At 60.0% G+C, this 24,145-nt stretch overlaps 1 protein-coding gene across 2 annotated transcripts in view; it reads left to right on the forward strand.

Annotated features, from left to right (window-relative positions):
* The first annotated feature begins 3,089 nt into the window (after positions 1–3,089).
* The window catches only part of PAPLN (papilin, proteoglycan like sulfated glycoprotein), a 38,017-nt gene continuing 16,961 nt past the window's right edge, over positions 3,090–24,145 (forward strand). The window contains exons 1-17 of one of the 2 annotated variants that reach the window (XM_045823944.1): positions 3,090–3,334; positions 7,918–8,036; positions 8,897–8,957; positions 9,321–9,423; positions 11,198–11,328; positions 12,238–12,361; positions 12,825–12,905; positions 12,992–13,164; positions 13,311–13,434; positions 13,849–13,975; positions 14,972–15,179; positions 15,744–15,926; positions 16,156–16,297; positions 21,277–21,357; positions 21,515–21,770; positions 22,953–23,073; positions 23,387–23,534. In XM_045823944.1, coding sequence (XP_045679900.1) covers positions 3,281–3,334; positions 7,918–8,036; positions 8,897–8,957; positions 9,321–9,423; positions 11,198–11,328; positions 12,238–12,361; positions 12,825–12,905; positions 12,992–13,164; positions 13,311–13,434; positions 13,849–13,975; positions 14,972–15,179; positions 15,744–15,926; positions 16,156–16,297; positions 21,277–21,357; positions 21,515–21,770; positions 22,953–23,073; positions 23,387–23,534 — 2,236 coding nt within the window. In that variant the 5' untranslated portion in view covers positions 3,090–3,280. The remainder of the gene's footprint in view (positions 3,335–7,917; positions 8,037–8,896; positions 8,958–9,320; positions 9,424–11,197; positions 11,329–12,237; positions 12,362–12,824; positions 12,906–12,991; positions 13,165–13,310; positions 13,435–13,848; positions 13,976–14,971; positions 15,180–15,743; positions 15,927–16,155; positions 16,298–21,276; positions 21,358–21,514; positions 21,771–22,952; positions 23,074–23,386; positions 23,535–24,145) is intronic. The other variant, XM_045823943.1, reaches the window with a different exon arrangement.

Here is a 24,145-nt window from a genome sequence, read left to right on the forward strand (position 1 = left end):
TCCTGAGGTGGCAGGATATGAGGTTTGAAGACAAGTCCTTGCCCAAGCCAATAGCTGCTGGAGTCCGGCTGGTGAGTCCAAGGCCGTCCCTAACACTGTGTGGGTGGGGAGCAGGGAATCCTGGGCCCGGGTGTCTAAGAAGAAGGGATCACAGAGGAAAAACAGAAACAGTTCAGGGAAATGCCTCACTACCCACCCCCCACCCCCCCACCCCCCAGGCAGGAGAAGCTGCTTCCTCCCACTTTACAGGGGACCTTTGACCAAACTCAGAAAACTCCTGGCTGATGGGGGCAGGGAGTGGAGCTTTTTGAATGGAAGAAACTATTTTTCCTTCTCTGGGGAGGCTTTGGGTAATTCCCGCTGCCTTTTCTCTGGCAAGCCTTATCTTTGCCTAAGAATTCACACGAGTCCCCAGGGGCCCCTGCTACACAGCTGTGGCTTCTCCTCACTCCATGGGTAGGTAAGCAATGGGTCAGATTTAAAATGCTGTGTTTTAGTAAGCATTTGTCTGAGCCCAGGGAGATGACCTGCAGGAGCTGCGGTTCTCAAGAGGGGGGTGAGCTCCCCTCTGGTGACTTTTCTCTGCCCCAGTGGAGGCCCCTGGAGAAATGAGAAATGACCCCCGGCTCCACGGCTGGGGCAGGCAAGGGCCGAAGGCAGAAGAGGATGAGGTTAAAGGGGCCGCACACCTCCCACATGCCCCCGGGGCCACCAGTGCTATTTTCCTGGAGATGGGTGATTTCCAGTCCCAAAAAAGGGATGGCTGGCAGAGTGCCTTGGCCAAGAACAAGGACAACTAGGAGAGAAAATGTATCACATTTATTGAGCCCCAGCTTGATCCCAACTAGTGCCAGGGCACAGGGGATAGGGTGCAGACTTTCTCCTGAGGGGCCTCCGGCTGAGTCAGGGAGACTCAGATTCCCATGGCCTGATGCGTCCTGTGTCAGCTGCAGCGGACAGAGACTGACACTAAGAGGCAAAGGCCCAGATTCTGCTTCCCGTGGTGTGGGGGAGGCTTCTGGAAAAGAGGACATTGGACCAGGGCCTTGAGGGATGAGCAGGAGTCTGCACCGTACAGCGGGTTTCCAGAGCGAATTCTGGGCAGGGGAAGAGCCAGCTGGTGGTGGGAACAGCAGCATGTGTGAGGAAAAGGTCCGCTGTGGCCCGAGTACAGAATTCAGGGGGAAAAGACAAGGAGGGGATGGACACGGAGCTGCGCGGTATCTAAGGTGGGTGGCACAAAACTGGAAGGGTGCCCTCCCAAGAGTGCCTGCAGAGTGGAGGACAAGGCAAGGCTTGCTCAGACCCAAGGGGACGCAGGCCCTGGACATCACCGGTCACTGTGGTGGCCTGTCCACGGGGACATGTCCTCGCAACGGAATTCGGGATGGGTTGTCACTAGGGCGGGGTGGGAGGAAATCAGGCGGGGAGGAAGCCAACCAGCCCTGGAGGAGCCCCGAGGAGACGCCGCCCAAGGCTCTGCCCGCCGAGGTGCGAGCTGCGCAGGCGCCCCGCTCCTCACTGCGCGCCCTCGGGCTGCGGGGGGGTGGTCTCCAGGCGGGAAGGAGACACCCGGAGCGGTGGACCCGAGTGCCGGGCAGACGGACGGACGCCACCCCGGGCGGCCCATCGCCGCCACCTCCAGCCTCCTGGGATCTTTCCTGTCAGTCACCGTTCTCGGCGCGGGGACCCGAGACGGAGTGCGCGCCCCCTCGGAGGTGATGGATCCTCCGGCCCCGGTTTCTCCACCGGGGCCCCGCACCTGCCCGTCCATCCCGCGCCGCACGTCGGAAGCCGCAATTTGGCGCCTTTGGTCCGTGCACTGACCGGGTCCCTGGGCCGGTGGCGGCGCAAGGCCCGTGCGGGGGGCCGCGCGGCCGCGGGGCGCCCCCTATGGCGGGCGGACGCTGGGGAGATCCTAGCGTTGGGGACGGACAAAGGTGGCCGTCGCTTTCAGCGTCCGAATGGGGCGAATGGGACGGTGTGGGGGTGAGACGCGCGGGAAGCCCAGGCGCGATCTCCTGTAATCCCCCACCCGGAGGTGTCCCAAGTAGCAAGTTTAAGTAAAGTTCTTTTCTCTGGTCCTTTCTTCCGTCTCTCCCGTAGCTCAGCTCACCCCACCCCTAAAGGCAGTCTCCCCAGAGGAACGTCTCCTTCTGGGCCCTAGAACCAGGCTCCCGGGACAACGCCCCCTCCCCTCCCCTCCCCTCCCGCGAGCTGGCTGCCCGCAGCACCGCAGGGCGCAGGGGCGGGGAGACAGCCCGCCTCCCGCCTCGCCCCCGCTAGCCCCAGGAGCCTCTGATTAGGCGGTGACAAAAATGGCTAAATGAATCACTGTTGGTGCTAAATTAACGGAGCATGAACGCCGTTAAATGTGCCAAGTTAAATTCTGCTGCATTTGGCTTATGTTTGCTCTGTTTGATTCTTGTAAACTGAGGTCATTTTATGCTCAGAAAAATAAAGAGAACACTGGTAGAATTGCAGGTTTTAAAATTTAAGCACACAGTACTTGTTTAATGTTTTGTACCGAACGGGCACATTCGCATTATGTCATTCTGCAGCGCAGTGACACGTACACACACGCACACGTGCCGCACACCCCGCGCCCAGACACTGCCCGTGCACACACTGCCTGAGCGCGCACACCGAGGCCCACGAGGCACTGCGTGCGCACACACGCCGCACTCACTGCTCACGTGCACACACCCTGCACACACACCCGCACGAGGAACGTGCTGTGGAGCTTCCCCACTGCAGGGAAGTCCTGGCTTGGCGTTCAAGTAGGATACGATGAACATTTTTAAAGTATTTAAATTGAGTTTTATAAACGTCTTAGGAGACTTTCCAAGAACCTACATTAACGAGTTTTAAACAACTTGCGTAATGGGTTTTTGAAAAACCTCTTGCTGCGTTAAAACAGTGAATCTGATGGCTTCAGCACTGGGCTCCCTGCCTTTCAAGAGCGAGGAAGTATTTCTGATTGTCCTCCTTTTCCCTCTGAAACCCTGAAGGGAGTTCCTCTTGAACGTCTGTCTACAAGCCAGCTGCAGACAGACCTTTCTTTCTCCCTCGTGTGAGCGGCGCGGCCCGGGCTGTGCCGTGTCTCCTGGCGTTCCCTCCGTCCGTCCCTCTGCCGGCCTCCAGGTCACCTGTGCGGAGCGGGAAGGGAGGGAGACGCCCCCGCCCGCCGCCCTCTAACCGCGGTCGGAGGCCCGGGCCTCGGTGGGGCGGCGCCTGGTCTGCCCCGCCCGCTCCAGCCCGGCCTCTCCGGCAGGCCGAGATGCAGCTGCTCCTGCTCGTGCCCCTGCTGCTGGCCCCGGCGGCCGGGTCCTCGGTGAGTGCAGCCCTGTCCGGCCCCGGAGGAGCCTACTTGGGAGACGGGTGCCGGCTGGAGCCCCAGCCTCCCCCCGCCCCGTTCCCCGGAGGCGGCAACAATCTAGGAGTGGGCCAAGGTCCGGGAAGATGGATGGGGTGGGACGAGGCGAGCCCTCAGCCGGAGCTCCTTCTAAAACAGGTGGGACCCTGAAGCCAGCTGACCAAGGCGCCCAGAGCTGCTCCCCTGGCTGGGAGCGCAGTTTGCAACTGCAGGAATGGCAACTTCCAGCGCCCGCCCCCTTCAGAAGGTGCTGGGTGCCCGCTAACGCTGGGAACCTCCTCCCTGGAGCCGTCTTCCAAGGTGGAAGGAGGGAGGCAATGCTGGTACCAGCCAAGGTGCAGATCGGTGGCCCATTCCAGCAGACTCCTGCCATCTGCCGGGGACCAAACGCCTCGGCCCCTCAGCCGTTTGGGCCGAGGGGTCTGGGGAGCCAGCCACCTGGCGGCCCTTGGGGTTGGCATCTGAAGTGGGCTTCGCTAGGACTTTCTGAAAGGATGGAAGCGTTAGTGTCTCTGCTGTCCTGTGAGGTGGCCGCTGTGTTCACGTGGCTGTTGAGCGTACGATCTGTGGCTCCTGCCACCGAGGAACTGAAGTTTTTGTTTAATTTGATTTCAGTTCATTTAAACAGCCACAAAGTGCTGGTAGCAACCACACGGTGCATTCATAGCGTGGACGCAGAAAGTCCTCTGGTGATCAGAGTGCTGTTTCGTTAACAGGAGCTCGAAGGGCAGGCCCCCTGAAGAACCTATGTGGGTCCTCAGGAGATAAGGGGTCTCTGAGACCCGGGGACTCACCTTCAGCGAGTGGAGGGTCCGCGGAGCTGGGCTGGGCCCTGCAGCGGCTCTGCCAAGCTCTCCTGGCACCGCTGGGACGGAAGGCGCGGAGGCAGCCAGGCCCCATCCTGCCCCTGGAGGGCGCTCCACAGGGCAGGCCCTCGGCCTTGCCCGGCCCTCTGCGAGGCAGGCGGGTCGGAGAGAAGGGCAGAGAAACCGTCGCCACCTTGGGCAGGGAAACGCCGCCTGGGTGGAAACGCGAGTTGAGGACGAGAGCGGCCCCACAGGGCGGGCAGGGTGGGCGTGCGCAGCGGGCAGCCACACTCCCCCGGAGCTGCACCGGACCAGCGCAGGCCGAGGTCGCCGGGCAGGGCCTTCCCTCCTCGAGTCCTCCCCAGCAGATCCCCACGGTCAACTCCGCCATCCCCTGGTCCTTGCGCCCTAAATGCCACTCTGCGGTCCTTGTCAGGGGCTTCCTCCTGGTGCCTGGGGGCATGGAGGCCACAGCTCAGTGGAAGGGGTCACCGCACCCCTGTCAAAACCGCAGGACGAAACCCAGAGACACCCACTGACAGCTGCGTGGCCTTCAGCAAATCGCCAGGCCGCAGATTCCTTTAATTCGCGGGCAGAAATGCCCACCACAGTTGCGGCGCAGATGGAAGGAGCCAAGGCCCACAAACCGCCCTGGGTCCTGTCAGGTGCTTTCTCCCTCAGCAACACCTGTGTGGCCTTCTGCTACCTCCTCAGCGGGCGGTGGGCTCAGCCGGGGCTGGGCCTGCCCGGCGGGGACCTCTCCTGCCCCTCCCCCACTGTCTGGGGGCGGCTGAGGCCCGGCCTCACTGCTAGCTGCCTCGGTTCCGGTTCTGGCTGGGGCAGGATCCACCACAGGGCCCCCAAGCAGTTTTTGGGCTGTTCTAGTGCTGACAGGGGTCAACTTAAACAGAGGGTCGAGAAGAATAAGCAACACCCCTCGCCACCCACCCCTATCCCCACCCCCAAACCAGGCGAGGGAGGCTCCCGAGGCGATGGACCTCCAGCCCCTTCGCCTCCCACCGCGCACACCCCTCTCATGCCCCTCCCGCCAGTGCACGTAGGGCGGCGGCTCCCCCTGGGCACAGCGCAGCAGGAAAGGGGTTTCCGAGCCCTGGCGGGAGTTGCAGGAGGAGGGGTGAGGTGCTGAGAGCAGCAGGAGGCAGGTGAGGACAGGCCAGGCTGAGGGCGGACTGGACCAGCTCATTCTGGCTGCTCTCCGTCAGCGGGTGGTTTGGGTAATGACAGGGAGACCACGTGCGTGTGCTGCTCCGCGAAAAGTGCTTTCTTCGCTCGGGGAGACGGTGCGGTAGAGGACAGGGCGCGGCTCTAGGGTCTGACAGGCTGGGTCTCTCCACCCCGCGTGCTGGTGGCCCTGGGCCAGTGGCCGCCTGCCCCGCGGGTGCTGCCGAGGGTGAGGTAAGGGGGCGTTTGTAAGGCTTGGTACTCGGAAGGCCCCGTGTTGGGGCCAGTCCTCCCCCACCCCACCCTGCGCCCACAGGTGGCTGGGTGGAGGGGTGCCCCTTGTTGCCTCCTCCACGACAGGCAGCCCCGCCCCGCTCGGGGGGAAGGGTGGGCTGGGGAGGCCCAGTGCCTCTGTTGCAGGAGCAAGGCTGACACCCAGACAGGCCTTAGTCGGAGGGTAATTAGTAACCAGACCGAGGCCAGCAGGATGCGAAAGCAGCAGTCTAGAGGGCAGCTTCCGGAGCTCTCAGACGTGGTGTCCAGGCTGTGTCGGCGCACAGGGGGCAGGCACTGCTTGTCCAGGAAAGCCACCTGCCCCTCTCGACACTCAATATCTTCCCTTCAAAATAGGAACTTGATCAAGTGAGTTGCATTTTACATTTTATTAAGAGAACACTTGGATGTTCTGGCTCACTGGTTTTTCAAACGCTTGGCCCTTTGTCCCAGTGAGAACTGGAGGATAAGTAATTTGAAGCGTGAAAGCTATGACCTTTGGCCTGGGTGGCCCTTCCTTCTTGGTGTTGTGAGTGGCTCGGTGTGACGCAGGCCCTGTTAGAGAGCAAGGAAAACCCGGTGTTGGCCCCAGGGGTGTCAGAGCTGAGCTGTGGGTGATCTGCAGGTGCATAAACCCCACCGAGACCCCCGGGAGTTGCTGGGGGCTCCCAGCGGGCACATTAGGGCTTGAGTTCTTTCTCTGGAAAGTGGGAGTGATTTGTTTTTCTCCCTAGAGATTCTTTTGTGGTGATGCCTTAACATCCAGTCCCCTTCCAGCAAATAGGACATACTTCCAGCACACCTCTGCCTCCTGGCAGAACAGCGAGGTTAAGTCCGACACCTGTCCAGCTCCTTAGGATGCACCTGCGTCTCACTGGGCCCCGCCCCCCCGGTGAGGTAGGTGTGGGAGCAGAGGCCCGGGGTGCAGCTGACCTGCTGCTGTGCCCCCTCGTCTCTGTGTGGCCCCTTCTCCCAGTCTCACTGTCCTGTCCTGTGCTGGGGCAATGCCTCCACCCACGGGCTGCGTGCAGATGGAAGGAGTCACGGTTCAAGTGCCCTGGGTCCCGCCAGGGGCTTCCTCCCTCAGCAACGCCTGCGTGGGCTTCTACCTCCTCCGTGGGGCTGAGCCCGGATGTCAGGCTGTTCTGAGGGTGGAAAGGGAGAGCATGTGTGTGGTGCATGGACTCTCCATCGCCAGGTCTTTCTGGTGGGAACGCGCTCTGTCAAGATTACTTTCCTGTTACAGGGCCGCAGGTCCCAGGGCTTCCACAAGATCCCTCTCTCACTCAAATGCCCAGAGGTCAGAAGTCCGGGTCGTTTGGCCTCACAAAGTCCTCCGCCAGGGCTGTCCCACCTGAGGCCCGCGGGCTGCATGCAGTCTAGGATGGTCTTGAGTGCGGCTCAACACAAAACGTAACTTTACTTAAAACGTCATGAGACTTTTTTGTGACTACATGCCACAGTGTATTTAATGTGTGGCCCAAGACAGCTCAGTGTGGCCCAGAGACACTGAAAGGTTGGGCATCCCTGCTAGGCTCTAGGCTCCGTCTGTCTCTGCCTCACTGTTTGAAGCCTCTATTCCTGAATTACCTCAGTGCGGAAGGCTGCTCCAACTCCAGCTGTCACATCTGCTCTCCCACCAACAGGGAGGCGTACAGGAGAATGAAGAAAAAGGACAAATGCACAAGCCAGGTGTTTCTTAAGGAGATTGCTAGGGGCTGCTGCCCAGCGCATCTCATTGAAGAGAATTTACTGATGTAGCTGCGGTCAGCTGCAGGAAGTCTGGGAAGTGAATTTTGGGCGGGTGCAGCCTAGCATCCCACTAAGAGTCAAGGGTTCTCTCACGTGGGAGGTGGGGGAGACAGGTATTGAGGTAGCCCTGGGAGTCTGGCCCAGATTGGCAGAAGGACCCACAACCTGCCCACCTCCTCCCACCCTTCCTAGGGTTAGACTGAGTTATTTTAATAGTCACAACTACAGAAACTTGTGGAAGCTCGGTGGTTTCCCCACCGAGCCCGGCGAAGAGCAGGCGCTGCTGGTGGCAGCTGCCGGGACAGACTCGAAGACCTGCTTGCTCTCAGTTCCTTGTCGTGAAAGCTAGCTAACTCCGTCAGTTCTGTCCAGGACGTCCGGTGGCGATGCTGAGTCCTGAAGAGAAGGAGACCGGGCTCCGGAGTGGGTGGGGGAGCGCTGTTTTCAGGCAGGGGGCTGCGGGGAGCCTGTGGGGGCTCCAAGGGCCGCCTCGGGTTCCTGACCCTGTCTTCTCCTCCGGCTCCCAAGGTGAGGTGGCAGGTGAGGCGGCAGAGCGACACCTGGGGCCCCTGGGGTGACTGGAGCCCCTGCAGCCGGACCTGCGGAGGGGGCATCAGCTTCCAGGAACGTCCCTGCTACTCACAGAGGTAGGGAGGCCAGAGTGGGCCGGCCTGTTAAAGCGGGCAGGTGCGAGGGGTGGGCTGGGTCCCGGGCCAGCTCTGGGCCAGCCCTGGGTCGCACGGAGGGGACCTGCCGTGCAATAGATTTGTCCCGGGAGCTGCATGGATGGAGCAGGTGAAGTCAAGTCGTCGCCCACGTACTTACGCTTGATTTCCATAGTCAACTGCATTTCGGAGGAGCGGGAGCTGTGCCTGCTCCGTCCACCCCGGGGCTCTAGGTCTGGGTGCAGTGCCGGCCAGCGGCCAAGCAGAGAATTCCGTCCGTTGGATCGGTCTTCCTCAACAGCGCCACCTGTGCAGTTTCTCCCACAAGTAACTGAGGACCTACTATGTGTCCTGCACTCTGATAGGTGCTATAGAGGGGTGGGCACAGAAGAAGGGGCGATGACTCCTTGCCCGCCAGTGGGTTTAGATTGCTGTTCCCCAGAACCCCAGGCGAAGAGGAGGGTGAGGGGTTATCCTAAGCGCTTTGTACTCACTTGTTCCTTGAGTGGCAGGATACAACCTTACCAGGTCAGGGTGTGTTACAACTTATTTCATCTCCAAGAGCAGAATGTGGGGCTTCTCTGGAAATTTGCCTTCAGAGGCAGAGTGGCCCCGAGTTGGACACACTCCAGGATAGTCAAGCTGCAAGTCTCCCTCTCGGTGTTAGAAACACAGGGCTCAGTGCACCTACCTAAGGGGATTGGTGTCTGCGGGCACACCCCCTGGCTGTCTCTCCAGCCCACAGAGGAGTCCGCAGAGGCTGGGGGGCTGGGGGCCTGTGGGAGAGCCCCGGGAGGGGTTGGGTAACAGGGTGGGGGCTTCCTGGTGCTCTTGCCCCGCAGGAGAGACGGGGGTTCCAGCTGCGTGGGTCGCGCTCGCAGGCACCGCTCTTGCCACATCGAGGTACAGCCCGCGGGGAAAGGGGAACCCAGCTTCCTGGCCCCCTCCCTGGCTGACTTCCCAGGGTGCCCGCCTGTCGGCGCACAGCCGGGGCCCCGCGGGAAGTCCCTGAGTCCCTTCCTTACCCTCACCGAAGGGCAGAAACGACAGCTTCCACCCCTTTCCCTCCAGCAGCCAGCCCAAAGCCTCCTGCCCCCGCCCCCGGCCCTGCCCTGGCCCCTGGAGCGGAGCCCTGGGGGCCACCCTGCGTCCCTGAAGTTGCAGCAGGGGTTGAGGGAAAGAGCCCATCTTCCCTGGGACCAGTGGGTGGGCAGGCCCCAGGGGTGGCCCCCCACTTCCCCCTCCCTGGCCCCCTCTGCCCCACAGAGCTGCCCCGATGGTGCCCGAGACTTCCGGGCAGAGCAGTGCTCCGCCTTCGACAGCCAGGAGTTCCAGGGCCGCAGGTACCAGTGGCTGCCCTACTACGCGGGTGAGTGTGCGGGCGGCCTCGGCGCATGCGTCCCTGTGCCTGTCCCCGTCTTTCTGTCTTTCTGGGATCTCTTTTACACATCGGCTTTCATGTCACGATTTTTTATTACCGCACTTCAGGCGCTTTGTCAATGACATTTAAAAATTCACGAGTTCGCCGGCACGTGCCCATCGCAACACGGCAGTGGTGGCCATCTTGAGGTTTCCCGTCCTTTCCCGCTCTGTATACATTTTCTTTACAAACAGTTAAAACCATATTGACTTTTAGAGAGGGGGGACATCGATTCATTGGTTGGTTCTTAGATGCACCCTCACCGGGGTCAAACCTGCAGCCTCTGGGAACGGAGACGGTGCTCCAGCCAGCTGAGCTGCCCGGCCAGGGCCCCTCGGTGTGCGTCTGCAAACACAGCCCTGGCTGTGGCCCTGCCGTTTGAGTCCCACCTTTGACTGGATCCTGGAGGCCTTCCTGGTGCCGCAGCGGCGGCAGCGGGGAGGAGGCAGAGTGCTGGGCGGGCAGCAGCCCGCGGACTCAGGGGCCCTGGCCCGAGGGCCGGCTCCAGGTAGTTTGGAGGAGGGTGTACGTAGATTGTTAATTTTTAGAGCAACACAGTTCAAGAAAAAAACACCCACTAGTGTGTATGTAATTACAATCTTTCAAGTGAGCCAGAAGGTACCGCAGGGTAATTCTTCCGGGTGTTGGTTTCCACGGCTCGCTGCAAATGACTCCGGGAAACTCGCCGGCCCTCCGGGTTCCAGCTTACTGGACGGGCACGTCCTGTGTGTGCTCTGGGGGGGCGGGGCCTTGATTAGAGGGGTGCGCCCAGTGGGGGCCACTCGCATCCCTTGCTCCTCCCGAATTCCAAGGTAAGCATATATTGAACATAATGTAAAGATATCCATATTATAGAAACATTGGAATGCAGAGGAAAGGTTAAAAAGGGTCGTGGAGGGTTGCCTGCTGTGTTGGGAAGGTGATTAAAACCCTATTAGCATTTGGGGGCTGTTTAAACAATGTGTGTTTAATACTTAGATGAATATAAAAATTAAAAGGAGAAAAAAATGACCTTAAGCCTACCTCTTCCATGGGACCACTGCTAGCAGTTCATTCTGGCCCCTTTCCCTTTATTTTCTCTGTGTGTTTGTATTTGTTACAAGCATCTTCCCACATTACCGTAGAGTCTTAATTGTTTTTAAAAACATTTATTTATTTATTTAGAGGGGAAGGGAGGGAGAAAGAGAGGAAGAGAAACATCAATGTGTGAGAGAAATATCTGTTGGTTGCCTTCTTGCATGTGCCCCAACCAGGGACCAAACCCAAACCCAGACATGTGCCCTGACCAGGAATCGAACCCATGTCCCTTTGGCCTGCCAACAAGCTGAGCCAGGACTAGTCTTCATAATGTTTAATAGCTTTGTTAGCATGCATAACATTCTATTGCTGGATCATTTACTGAGAGTCACTGACTGTTAACACTTCAATCAAGTTATTGTAGATGATGCTGAGATAGACCTCTTCAAGTGTCTGTTTTTTTCCTTATTCTGGGATTTCCCTTGGACTTGAGCCTCAGGGATGATGCAGCAGTTTCATGGGAAACATCCCTCTCCCTGGGATGGGGGTGGGACTTGAGACACTTGGAGGCAGCTGCTGCAAGGGCTTTCTCTAAACGCCCCCGCGCCTCCCCCCTTTTGGCCCCGCCCACGCTCCACTGAGGCTAGGGTAGCCTCAGCCCTTGAACCTCACTAGGGTCTCAGCTTTCCCCTTTTGCCTGCCCCAGCCCCGAACAAGTGTGAGCTGACCTGCATCCCCAAGGGGGAGAACTTCTACTACAAGCACAGGGAGGCCGTGGTGGATGGGACGCCCTGCGAGCCTGGCTCTCGGGATGTCTGTGTGGACGGCATCTGCCGGGTGAGTGCCCGCACCGCCCCCTGCTGGTGTTGCCCTGCCCTGCAGGAGCAGGGCCGGTGGCCCTTCGGAGCTTGATGTCTTCTCAAGGCCCTTCTTTCTAGCCGCCTCTCATCACAGATGCCCTATGACCCTCTTACCTTTGCCCTTTGAAAACTTTAGCCCCATGATGGGAGCAGCCTTCTGGATGGCAAGTTACAGAACCCAACTCAACTGACTTTTGAAAAAAGCCACCGAGGGTGGGCGGGCTGGCTGCGGTGACTGAGCGGCACAGCCCGGAAGCTCTCTCCCTGCCTTTCGGCTTCCCTCTCCCGCGGCTCAGCACTGGGATCAGGCAGGGCCTTCCCCGAGGTGCGAACGCGGCCACCAGCAGCTCCAGGCTTCCGCTGTCCCAGCCTGGCCACTCCCCGGGAAAGGGCGCCCCGTCCCCGTCCCCCGGAGTTTCAGCGACCTGGGGTGCCTCTGCTTTTTCTTGACTTGGGGCTCCCCTCAAGCACTCCCTTTGAGCAAGGCCGCAGGCCACTGAATTGCCCAAACCCACCGTTGGGGGCTCTGTCCAAACTCGGCGGGGGTGAGCAGGTCCCCCCCGGAAAGCGAGGTGTTATTGCCAGGGAAGGGCGATGGGTGCTGAGCGGCGGAGGAGGCGGACAGCCAGCCACCGGCCGGGTCTAATGCTCACTCAGCCCGTGATAGTTCTAGACTTTGTGGTTCATCTGAGAGTTTTTAAAAATTGTTGCAAATCTCCAAAAAAATTTTTCCAATGTACTTACTGAAAAAATCCACGTATATTTGACCCTGCTCACTTCAAACCCCTGCGGCTACTGCCCCTCCCCGACCTGGCCCGGCAACCAGGGCTCGAATCCTTGCGCGTCTGTGACCCCCTCTGGTCTCTCCCTCATCTCTGCCCGGCAGGTTGTCGGCTGTGACCACAACCTGGACTCGTCACGGCAGGAGGACAAGTGTCTGCAGTGTGGGGGGGACGGCACCACCTGCTACCCCGTCACCGGCACCTTCGATGCCAATGGCCTCAGCAGAGGTGGGGGCCTCCCGAGGTCTGCAGACAGTTGTTGAGACAAGGGTCTGCTGCCTGTCCCTTCCTTGCCGGGCTCCTGCTCTGGCTGAGTCTCTGTCAGGCACCTGGAGTGTCTGCTCTGGAGCTCGGGGCGTGCCTGAGGGGCCTGAGCTCCTGGCTGGGGCCGGAGGCCAAGGCCTGTCACAGGAGCCTGTGGGCCCACGACGCTAATGGCCTCTGCCCATGCGCCCAGTGCAACCTCACACTGCTGCCACGGAAACGCCCCTTCCCTCCCCAGTCTATGGGGTGACAGAGCCCACCCGCGCCCCGGCTTTGCCTGCTCTGCAGAAACACTCCTTCCCAAGCGGCCCAGCCTGCTCCCTCCCACTGGCCCTGCCCTGACCCTGCTGTGCAGCTGGGCGCTGGTGTCCTCAGGCCGACTCCGCCCTGTGGCTCGAGTGGCCCCAGAGTCTCTCCGCTTCCTCAGGCTACAACCAGATGCTCACAGTTCCCGTGGGGGCCACCAGCATCCGCATCGAGGAGGTGGCCGCCAGCAGGAACTTCCTGGGTGAGGACAGTTTGGGAGCAGGGGCGTTGGGGGTGGTTTCCGGGAAGCCGGCCGGCCTGGCCGCTGACGGGGCTCACCCTGCACAGCGGTGAAGAGCATCCGGGGTGAGTACTACCTCAACGGGCACTGGACCATCGAGACCGCCCGCGCCCTGCCCGTGGCCAGCACCATCCTGCACTACGAGCGGGGCGCTGAGGGGGACCTGGCACCAGAGCGGCTCCGTGCTCGCGGCCCCACCTCGGAGCCCCTGGTCATCGAGGTGAGCAGGGCTGGCGGGGGAGACCTCTGGGGTGCAGGGGGCACCCAGTCCCCAGGAGACGGGTAGGCACCTGGGGCCTGGGCCAGCAGGAACGGGCGCAGGGGGAGAGCTGCTAGGGACAGGCCTCAACCGGCCCCCCTGCGCAGCTCATCAGCCAGGAGTCCAACCCCGGCGTGCGCTATGAGTACCACCTGCCCCTGAGCCCCGCCCGGCCCGGCTTCAGCTGGAGCCACGGCTCCTGGAGCGACTGCAGCGCTGAGTGCGGTGGAGGTGAGGGCCACAGCCTGGGCCGGCGCCCCTCTCCTCCAGGCGCTCCGGCCCTGGGGGGAGGTGGGCAAGTACATGAGACGTCGGCATGTCATGGGGGACACCTTGGGGAATCCAGGGGTTGGGCGACTCCATAAAGGGCCCCCACCTAAGCTAGGAGACCCAGAGAGGGCGCCCAGAGGCCCAGGTATCTCCTAGGAGAGGTGCGCCCTTGGCAGTAGAGGCGGCAGAACCTACGGCTGATGATAGAACTCCGACCCTCAGCTCCCTCCTCTGTAAACTGGGGACGGTAATGGCTTGTACCCCAGGGGGTCGTCTGAGGCTTAATCATGATGGCCAGAAAGGTGCCTGGCCCAGAGGAGGCACTTGGTTTTGAATGCTGACTCACCGCCGCCCACTGTGGCCTGGCCTCTGCAGGTCACCAGTCGCGCCCGGTCTTCTGCACCATGGACAATGAGGCCTACCCTGACCACATGTGCCAGGGCCAGCCACAGCCGGCCAGCCGCCGCCCTTGCAGCCTGCACCCCTGCCCACAGACGAAGCGGTGAGGCCCTTGCCAGTCCCCTCCCCCATGGCAGGGCCCAAACACTTGGGTGGGAGGGATTGGGGTGCTCAGGCTGCTCTGGGGATTGAGCAAAGAGATTGGGGTGCCCAGAACTCCCCACAGCTGTGGCTGGAGTGGGAGTGGAGGCAGCTGTCACTCAGGGAAGCTGTGGAGGAGCCTGAGCTCGAGGCCCAGGGCTGTTCTGTCCACCCCTGGTGAGCACTCAGTACCCAGGACGTCCAGTGGGTGGCAGGAGGCCTGGGGAAGGTACTGGAGGCCCAGCTGTCTGAGCCCACAGGGAGCCTGCCTCGGCACATGCCCAGGAGTGGGCCAGGGGCTGGGCCAAAGGTCCCGAGGGCATCTGCAGGGCCTTGGCTCACGCACAAAGGACTTCTTGCACCGGGAGCGTGGGGCCTTGCTGGGACCCAGCGCGTGTGGGGGACAGTCACCTGCAGGCCACAGGCCCCTGCAGGGCTCAGACAGCCCTTCCACCCTTGAGGCAGCTGGCCTCTCGGGATGGTGGGGGGCTTGGCCACGCATGTGTGCTGGCGGCTGCCCTTTCCTCGGGGTCCTGTGTCCGGGCCACTCCGGGCCACCCCGCACATGGGTGAGCACAGCCCCTCTGGCGGTCGCCCCCAACTAAGGTCACACCCCGAGGGAACGGAGTCTGGCTGGGGTGACAGGGGACCCAGTGAGCAGCAGAAAGGGGGTACGGGTGAGAACAGGAGAGTTGAGAGGGAGACACCAGTCTCCGTGCTGCAGGCCCGCGGGCAGGCGGTGGTGGTGGGGAGAGATGGTGAGGTGGCCCGGGTGCTGGCCTTTGTGCAGAGCTCTTTGCCCCGCAGCTGCACGGGTCGGTGGTCAGAGGATGGGCCGGGTTGGGGGCCCCCAGTCCATTCCTGTGTGTGAGAGCGGGTGCCCCCTGGGGTCTGGGCTCTGGCCCCTGCTGCCGAGCCCACCTTACCGATCTCCCCCGCCCCCCCGCCGCCCTGCCAGCTGGAAGACGGGGCCCTGGACCCCCTGCTCAGCCTCCTGCGGTGGTGGCTCCCAGTCCCGCTCCGTCTACTGCGTCTGGTCCGACGGCGCAGGCGTCCAGGAGGCGGTCGCGGAGGCCCAGTGTGCAGGCCTGCCCGGGAAACCGCCTGCCACGCAGGCCTGCAACCTGCAGCGCTGTGCAGCCTGGAGGGAGGAGCCCTGGGGAGAGGTGAGGCGCGGCCAGGCAGAGGTGGGCGGAAATCAGACACTGGGCCTTGGGCCCAGGGCAGGGCTGGGCGGTGTGTTCTCTGCTGTGGAAACAGATCCCGGGAGGTGAAGCGACCCCCTGTGTAGGCTTGGAAGCTGCGGCCAAGGCTGGGAGAGGGAGCAGGTGCTTGGACTCCTGCTCTGGTGCCCGCCCTCCTCGGGGTCGCAGGCAGGGTGGGAAGGCTTTGCCTTGGCAGGAGGAAGCAGCTGCATACGTTGTTGCGGGGGGTGGGGGGAGCAGGCTCTCACTGTCTGGAGCTGTCCGTCATGGCTTCAGACACCTGCACATACATGTCCAAGTTGCAAACGAGGGAAGGTGGGAAATGCACCTCGGCCTGGTGGCAGCACCCATGGTTCAGGCTGTGTGACCCCAGGGGAGTGACTCGGCCTCTCTGGGCCTGGGGGCTGGACACGGGCAGTAGGGTGTTGTCCACCCTCTACGCGGGGCTGGCGGGCCACCAGCTGCCTGACCCAGTGTGGCTCCTTTTGGGCGAGGACCACTCCTGCTGACGCTTCGTCCTTGCAGTGTTCCGTGAGCTGCGGTGCCGGGGTCCGGAGGAGGAGTGTCACTTGTCGGGGTGACGAGGGGTCTCTGCTCCACGCCACAGCGTGCTCCTTGGAGGACCAGCCGCCTCTCACTGAGCCTTGTGTGCGTGATGACTGTCCCTCCCTCAGTGACCAGGCCTGGCACGTAGGCGCCTGGGGCCTAGTGAGTACTCACCTCCCCCCATACCTGCTGCCCAGTCTGATCGCTTGGGTGTCTGGCAGGTGGCTGCCCATGTGCCCATTCTGGGGTCTGATGTGCACTATCAGGCACCTTTGTATCCCCTCCCCCTCCTGTCCTTACTCCCTTCCTTGTGGGCACCCTCCTCCCCACCTGCCCCCGCAGGGCTTGCCCCCTGTGCACAGCGTTCTCTCTCCTCACCCGCGGGCCCCAGTGCTCCAGGAGCTGCAGCTCCGGCACTCGGACACGGCAGGTCGCCTGTGCCATCGGGCCGCCCAGCCGCTGCAGGAGCCTGCAGCCGTGGAAGCCTGCGGACGTGGAGCCCTGTAACACGCAGCCCTGCCACCTTCCTCCAGGTAAGACCAGGGGGTGGGGCCTGGCCAGACCCCCGCACCAGCCTGCTGGCCTGGGCTCAGGCCTCCTGGAAAGCTCCCCTCCCCTGCCTCCCCGCCGCTGTGAAGTGCAGCTCTACCAACCTCACTGGCCATCCTGTCCTCCCCCTTGGAGTCAGCTTCCCTTGGCGCCCCCACCCACAGCGCACGTGACCTCGGTCACTCTCGGGCTTGTTTCCTGGTGCTGCGGTGGTTGTGCAAGGCTTGTAAGGCCTGCTGGTCATACAGTTCTTGCGGGCCGGGCCTCTGACTCCCTTATTCCTGTCTACACTCCCCCCCAGGACTTTGCCCGCGTGTGATAGGTGCTCAGGGTTCGTGGGGTCACTGAGAGGCAGAGGGCAGGGCGGGGAGGTGGTCTGGGGAAGACTGTCCTCACATACTGCTCGGCCTGTCCCTCCCTGCTGGGAGGAGGGTGTCCGGGCGTCAGGAGCTGCAGGTGGAAGGGCACAGAGGCCAGCACTCGCTCTGCATGAGGACGACGCTGAGGAAAGGCGTGGGCTGGGGGGGTGCAGGGGTGGCCCTCTCATATGGACACACCAGTGACAGGGCCCTGGGAGCTGTGATGGGGGGCAGTAGGACTCTGGGGGAGGCGCAGAGCAGGGTGGCTGAGACCCAGTGGCCTGGAGTCGACAGCTCCCTGGGCTGGGCGCAGTCTCCACTGCACTGCCCACCAGCCACGTGGCCCTGCGCAACTGCCCCTGCCCTCCGACTCTCGGTCGCCCATCCTTACCGTGTGGTCAGTAAGAGTGACTGTCCAGGCTCCGGGTGGTCGCTTGGCACACTCTCTGAACACACAGTGCTCGAGAAGCAGGCGCCAGCGGTGCTGGGGGGCGGTGCTATGCAGGGGCCCCTGGGCTGGCCCCGGCACCTCAGCCTGGCCCTCCTGGGGCATGAGCAGGGGGATCCCGAGGCTTCTGTGCACCCAGCTCCCTGGAGCCACTCAGCACCCTGGACACCTTCCTGGAAGAGGTGTCCCCGAGCCTGCCCCTGAGGGGCCTTCGCATGGGTGGAAGGGAAGGAAATGGAGAGAGAATGGCAGTCCAGGCTGAGTTGGTTAAAGAAATAACCTCCACAGTGACTTTCATAATTGTAAAAATAATGTATGCTCTTTGTGGAAAATCTGGAGAAATTAGAAAAACAGTGTCTATAGAGAAACTTAAATAGCTTTCGGTCCCATCCATTGGAGGTTTAGCCTATTCCCTTGAGACGTGTGTGTGGTTCTGCATCTTTTTCCCCTTTAATGCCACGTGGGTGCGGCTCTCCCAGGCTCGTGATTTCTAGGGGCCTCACAGAAGTTCGTGATGGGTGCGAATGAGAATTTGGTGGCTTCTGGTGGTTCGGCTGCTGTAACCGATGTGTGGTGCACAGTGGCGGATGCCCGGAAGAGGAGCCCCACTGAGGGACGGGTGTCCGAGTGGCCCCCTGGGCTTACGGGGTAACTGCCTCCTCCTCTTTCTAGGCTGCACAGCAGCTGTCCCCAGCAGAAATGGGATTCCACCCACAAGTGTCATTTCAAATTTTCTGAGAGCCACAGGAAAAAAGTAAAAAAGAAAAAAATGAATTTGTACTTAATATATTTTATTTAACCCAATACATTGTATTAAACATTCAGTTGATATAAAAATTATGAATGGGCCCTGGCTGGGTGGTTTAGTTGGTTAGAGCATCATCCTTTGCACCAAAAAGGTTGTGGGTTTGACCCTGGTGAGGGCACGCACCCGGGTTGTGGGTTTGATCCCCGGTGAGGGCACGCACCTGGGTTGTGGGTTTGATCCCCGGTGAGGGCACGCACCTGGGTTGTGGGTTTGATCCCCGGTGAGGGCACGCACCTGGGTTGTGGGTTTGATCCTCAGTCAGGGCACGCACCTGGGTTGTGGGTTTGATCCCCGGTGAGGGCACGCACCTGGGTTGTGGGTTTGATTCCCCCAGTGAGGGCACGCACCCAGGTTGTGGGTTTGATCCCCCAGTGAGGACACGCACCTGGGTTGTGGATTTGATCCCCCGGTGAGGGCACGCACCTGGGTTGTGGGTTTGATTCCCCCGGTGAGGGCACGCACCTGGGTTGTGGGTTTGATCCCCCGGTGAGGGCACGCACCTGGGTTGTGGGTTTGATTCCCCCAATGAGGGCACGCACCTGGGCTGTGGGTTTGACTCCGGTCAGGGCGAATACAGGAGGCAACTGTTTGATGTTTCTCTGTCACATTGATGTTTTTTTTCTCTTCCCCTTCTTCTCTCTCCAAAATCAATAGAATATATCCTCAGGTGAGGAATCGGATATATTGCATTCTTTTTTTTTTTTAAAAAGTTAAATCTCAGAATCCAACGTAGAATTTGCACTTGCATTCACACGCTGGCATTCCACTGGCATGTGTAATCAACAGTTAGATTTCAAAAAACATACAGTTGACACGGTAGATTCACTGCCCGAGTTGTTCCAGGCATACTGAGGTGTTTTTCTGTAAGTGAATCAAGCATTAGTATTTAAAACTGACATTAGGGTAATCCCAGTTAAATAATCTAAAACTCAGTTTCTCGATCACCGTGTCCACATGTCGGTGCTCAAAGCTGTGCCCTCGGTCCAGGGCGTGAGGTGGGGACCGGGGTCCGTCCAGGTCTGTGCTCTCAGGGCTGGGCGGCACTCAGGGCTGCAGGTTAACTGTGTCTCATAGGCCCGGGGGAGCCATCGACAGTTTTGGAGCTAGGTGGTGACACCGTGAAAGCTATTTATTTAGGAGGACAAACTGGGCACCTGCTTGAGGGTCAGACGGAAGGGGAGACAGCTGGGGAGCAGGAGCCTGGTGGGGAGCAGGCTGCAGAAGTGCAGGTGCTGGGAAGAGCAATAGAAATGAAGTGATGGGGGGCTGGCACCTCAGAGGGGTGTGTGGGCAGGGGTCCCGGACTCTAAGGGACCCCAGAGGCAGGGCTGGCTTGGCAGAAAGGGGCCTCTCACGTCGAGGTGGCAGAGATCCCCAGGCTGGACCTGAGAGAAGACGGGTAGGAGGTGACAGGACCCAGGAGAGAAGTCGAGGCTGAGGAGGCTTTGGCCTGGGGGGAGGGGGTCCCACAATACAATGAAAATGAAGACTTCATTGCGTATCTCCTGAAGTCTCCCAGCCCTGAATTATTATTGTTTTTTAAATATTTCCTGGAGACTGGTGAGATGTAGTCCATATGGAATGGAATTTTCACTTATTTTTAATAGTTTTATTCCGCTGTGTAGTGATGTACCTACTGTGGAAAAGCTCAGAACCGCTGACAACCAGCAAGAAGGGCCCCCCCACCCCCCACCCCGGCACACGCTCGCACAAGTCACTCAGAAACCTCCGTGTGAGCATCGGGGCTGTGTTCTGTGAGTCTCCTTTTAGTCATCGCTTTAAAAAGATGCCTGTTGCCCAGGTTTCCTTTACTTGGCCTTTTGCATTTTTCTCCCACATTTTGTTATGAAAAATATTTTAATAACCCTTGTGATTAAATATCATATACCATAAAATTCATCCATACATTCTAATGGTATAATGCATGGCATTTAGTAAATTTACCCAGCTGGACAACAAGATGATGAAAAATTGTAAATGCAGAAAAGTTGAACTGTATAGTGAGTAGCCATGTACACACTTTCTAAATTCTACAATTAATATTTCATCATATTTGCTTTTTCATTATTTTCTTTCTACCCTTTCATCTATTAATCCAATTACTTTTAATGCAGGATCTTTTTAGTGAGGTAAAAATTCACATAACATACAGTCGAATGTGTTCATTTTCCAGTTAAACTTTTTTTTTAAACTTTTTTTTAAAGTTTTTATTTGTTTATTTTTAGAGAGGGAAGGGAGGGAGATAGAGAGAGAGAGAAACATCAATGTGTGGTTGCTGGGGGTTATGGCCTGCAACCCAGGAATGTACCCTGGCTGGGAATCAAACCTGCGACACTTTGGTTTGCAGCCCGCGCTCAATCCACTGAGCTACGCCAGCCAGGGCCCTGGTTAAACTTCTTAAAGCGTGCAACGGGGCAGTTTTTGGTGGGTTCACCCTGTTGTACAGCCACCAGCTGTCCCCCAGGTTCAGAAATGTTTATCACCTACGACACGCCCTTGCACGCACTGAGTAACCCCTTCCCCGGTCCCCTGATCCGCTTCCTGTCCTTAAGAATTTGCCTGTTTCGGATTTTATCATAGAAAAGGGTCAGTGCCCTTCACCTGCTGAGGGGTGTCGGGCTCAGCTCCCCCTTGTGGCCATGTTGAATAGTGCGGCTGTCCACTTGTTCTTACACAAGTTTCTGTGTGGACACAGGTTTTCATTTCTCCTGGGCATGTACCTAGGAGAATGGTGTTACCGTCTGGTAATCCCAACGTTTAACTTTTTGAGGAATTGCCAGACCGTTTCCACAGTGACCGCATCGTTTTGCTTTCCCACCAGCAACGTATCCCAGTTCCGGTTTGTCCCCACGATTAGAGCCATTCTGTGCGTGTGGGCGGCGTCTTTTCGTGGCTTTGTCCGGCGCTCCGTCAGGTGCTGATGACGCCGAGCATCTTCTCAAGTGCCGGCCACTTGTATGTCTTCTTCGGAAGAATTCCTTGCTCAAGTTCTTTGCTTAGTTTTAATTGGATTATTTGTTTTTTCATCAACCCAATTGAAGAAAATCGTGCATCACCTTTTGTTTTTTGTTTAGTTGGGATCATAGATGCTAATTTTATGTCTGGCTTTCTTTTGTGGTGAACTGCAATATGAGCATTTTCCGTGTAATTAGAGACGCCTTTAAAACCTGGGAAGCGCGTCTTATGGAATCCCAGCTGACTGCTCATTTCCCGTCGCTGCCTGGGGTTCCCCGGGCCCTGCCTGAGCAGTGGGGTGGGGGTGCATGCTGGTCAGGGCTGGCCACGGCTCCAGTCCGCTCTCTCCTCTGTCCTTCTGCACCCCACCCTGGCTGCCCTGGCTCCCTGCAGAAGTCCCCAGCGTGCAGGATGTGCACACCAGCCTCAGGGCGCCCTGGACAACTTCGGGCCCTCGGGAAGCCCCTGCCTCAGGTGAGGTGCTCGGTGGAAGCCCCCAGCCTGGGACCCCGGGGGTGGAGGTTGGGTGCTGGAGGGAGTGGGGAGCAGAGAGAAGTGGGTCTGATGTGGAAACAGATGAGGTGAGGAGCCAGAGGGCATCATGTGGCTTTTGCTTCCCTCTTCTTTCTAGATTCCAGAGGCCAGTGGTGGACACCCCAGGAGCAACCCTCAGCCCGGGGGAACCCCAGAGGAGACCAGGGCCCCCACCTGCTGGCTCCAGGCCCAGCCTCTTCTTTGCAGCAGTCCCCGAACCAGCAGCCCCTGTGGTCTGGCTCGGGGCCCCCTGACTGCAGACACAGCCCCCATGGGTGCTGCCCCGATGGCCTCACGGCATCTCTTGGGCCACGGTGGCAGGGCTGCCCTGGGGCCTCTTGTCAGCAGAGCAGGTAAGGGCCTCTTCCTCCTCACCAGGTCAGAGAGGGAAGGGCCTGTGTGGGGGGAGGCGTGTGTGTGGGGAGGGGTGTTTGACAGGCAGGGCAGCCTCTCTGCTCAGAGAGGGGATGGGGTGGGTGTGTGGAGCTCAAGAATAGGACCACAGAGGTACTGTCTCCAGCTGCCCTCACTGCTTCCTCCTGTGCCCAGTGAAGGTGAAAAGGCTGCTTTCTCTGCACAGTTGTAGCCCGAGGCTCTGGGAAGGCATGTGGGGGAAGGGAGGTCTGGGTTCAGCTCTCAGTCCGTCCAGATGGGCTCCCACTCCCTCAGGGGCTAGGGTACTAAGGGACCACCAGACTTCAGGCCAGTGGCCTGGGGGTGATTCCCAGCTCAGCCACTTACTAAGCTTCTGCTGGGTGACCTGGGCAAGTTCCTTGACCTCTCTGATCTTGGCTTCCTCTGCTGAGAATTGGGAACAGCGACTGCCATTGGCTGGGGAGACTGAGAGGGTGAAAGGAATCCCACTGTGCCTGGAGCAAAGAAGGTGCTCAGCTCCGTCTTCCCTGCCCCTTCCTTCCCTGCACCTGGTCGTGGGGGTGAAGCCAGTGCTGGGTTCCTTCACTGCCCGCCCCGGCTCCCACCTGCTGGCACTTCCTAAAAGCTCCCTGGGAGCCGGAGTACCAGGCAGGCTTGGGTTAATTTCCCCTCCTCAGTTTCATGGTGGGATGTGTGAGTTGAAGACTTACCAATTATTTTTTTAAGACTATTTACTTTTTGAGAGAGGGGAAGGGAAGGAGGAAGAGAAGGGGAGAAACATCAGTCAGTTGCCTCTCACAGGCCCCTAACAGGGGACCAGGCCTGCAACCCAGGCAGGTGCCCTGACTGGCACTCTTCCTGGGGACCTTCCGGTTTGCTGGATGACACCCAGCCCACTGAACCACACCGGTCAGGGCTGTATGTCTGCTCGTTGTGTTACAGTTGCCCTCCCTGCTGGCCACTAAGTGGCCGGCGGATGCAGAGTCTGGGTCTGCAGGACGGGGTGCCTGGCAGGCAGGAGCGCACCGCCTCCCGCTCGGACCCTCGCTTGGTCAGCCGCCAGCGCAGGGAGCCTTGGAGCGGGGGTCCTGGCGTGCTGGAACTAAGGGTCCCTTGGAGGGACTGGGTGGTCAGACGAGGGCTGTGCGGTGCCTGTGTAGGTACGGGTGCTGCCCTGACGGGGTGTCCGAGGCCAAGGGGCCCCATCAGGCTGGCTGCGCGAGGTCTTACGGCGGCAACCCCGCTGGGAGCAGGCCGGGGCCGAGAGCTGTGGCGTCCACAGTAAGTGTCCCATTCACGTGATGCGGCCGCAGTCCCGCCCTGGGCCCTGCTCTGTGCCACTGCGCAGCTTTAGCCTTGGAGCAAGGAGGTCCCTGAAGCCTGCTGGCCCGGGTTGTCCTCCTGAGGACACCAAGGTTCAGAGGTGGGCTGGGGCTGGGGGTTTCCGTTGACATTCTCCTGGCCTCCGATCGCCCCCTAGCGCTGGGGCTGTGCACTGCGGGCTCCCAGTTCTGCCTCCCTCTTCCTGCCGTCCTCTCCCAGGCAGCCTGGAGCCCCAGCCAAGAGTCAGACCTCTTCCCCACTTCCTCCCCAGGCCCCCAGGGCCCGCCAGGCCCACCAGGACCAGGTCCAGCAGAGTGAGCCCAGAGAGTGCCGGGGCTCCCAATTTGGCTGTTGCTATGACAACGTGGCCTCTGCAGCAGGCCCTTTTGGGGAAGGCTGCGTGGGCCAGCCCAGCTACTGTGAGTGGAGGCCCTTCTGCGTCCTGGTGGGAGGGCTCTGGTCCCATGTGTCCCCACCCCCACTCAAAGCCGAAGACCTCCCTAGGCTCAGCTGTTCGTTCATTCCCCCCAAGTATAAATTGGCATCTTCTAGGTGCCAGGCCAGAGAACGGAGTCAGATGTTTCCAGAAGTTTGCACTTAAGGCTGCCTGGCTGCTCTGGGGGTTGGGGGGATTTGTAGGTGGGGACCCCAAGGGACGGAAGGCCCGTTCTGCTTCCTGGGGGCTCAGAGGCCTTCAGGGGCAGAGATGGGGAGGGCTGATCAGTGATAGGGGTGGGGGCATGGGGTATCCCCACGCTGCCTGGGGCGAGTCCTGGAGGAAGGTTGTTGAATCTGGAGCATGGGACACATGGGGGGAGCTGCTGGGGACCGACAAGGGGACAAGACCGGCTGGCGGTCAGGGTCTGGAGGAGGCTTCACGCAGGGGCCAGCCACAGTCCCATTTGAATGTGAGGAGAGAGCAGGCTGTGCTGGGGGGAAGCTGCTGGAAGGGGCACGTGGGGGCTTGGGGTTTGTTCAGAGGTTGGCGGAGAGCCCTGGAAACTGGGTGGGCCCCTCACTGGGCATCGTC

Source organism: Phyllostomus hastatus, unplaced genomic scaffold, assembly GCF_019186645.2.
Source record: "Phyllostomus hastatus isolate PE091 unplaced genomic scaffold, TTU_PhHast_1.1 phas_scaffold_501, whole genome shotgun sequence".
NCBI lineage: Eukaryota > Metazoa > Chordata > Mammalia > Chiroptera > Phyllostomidae > Phyllostomus > Phyllostomus hastatus.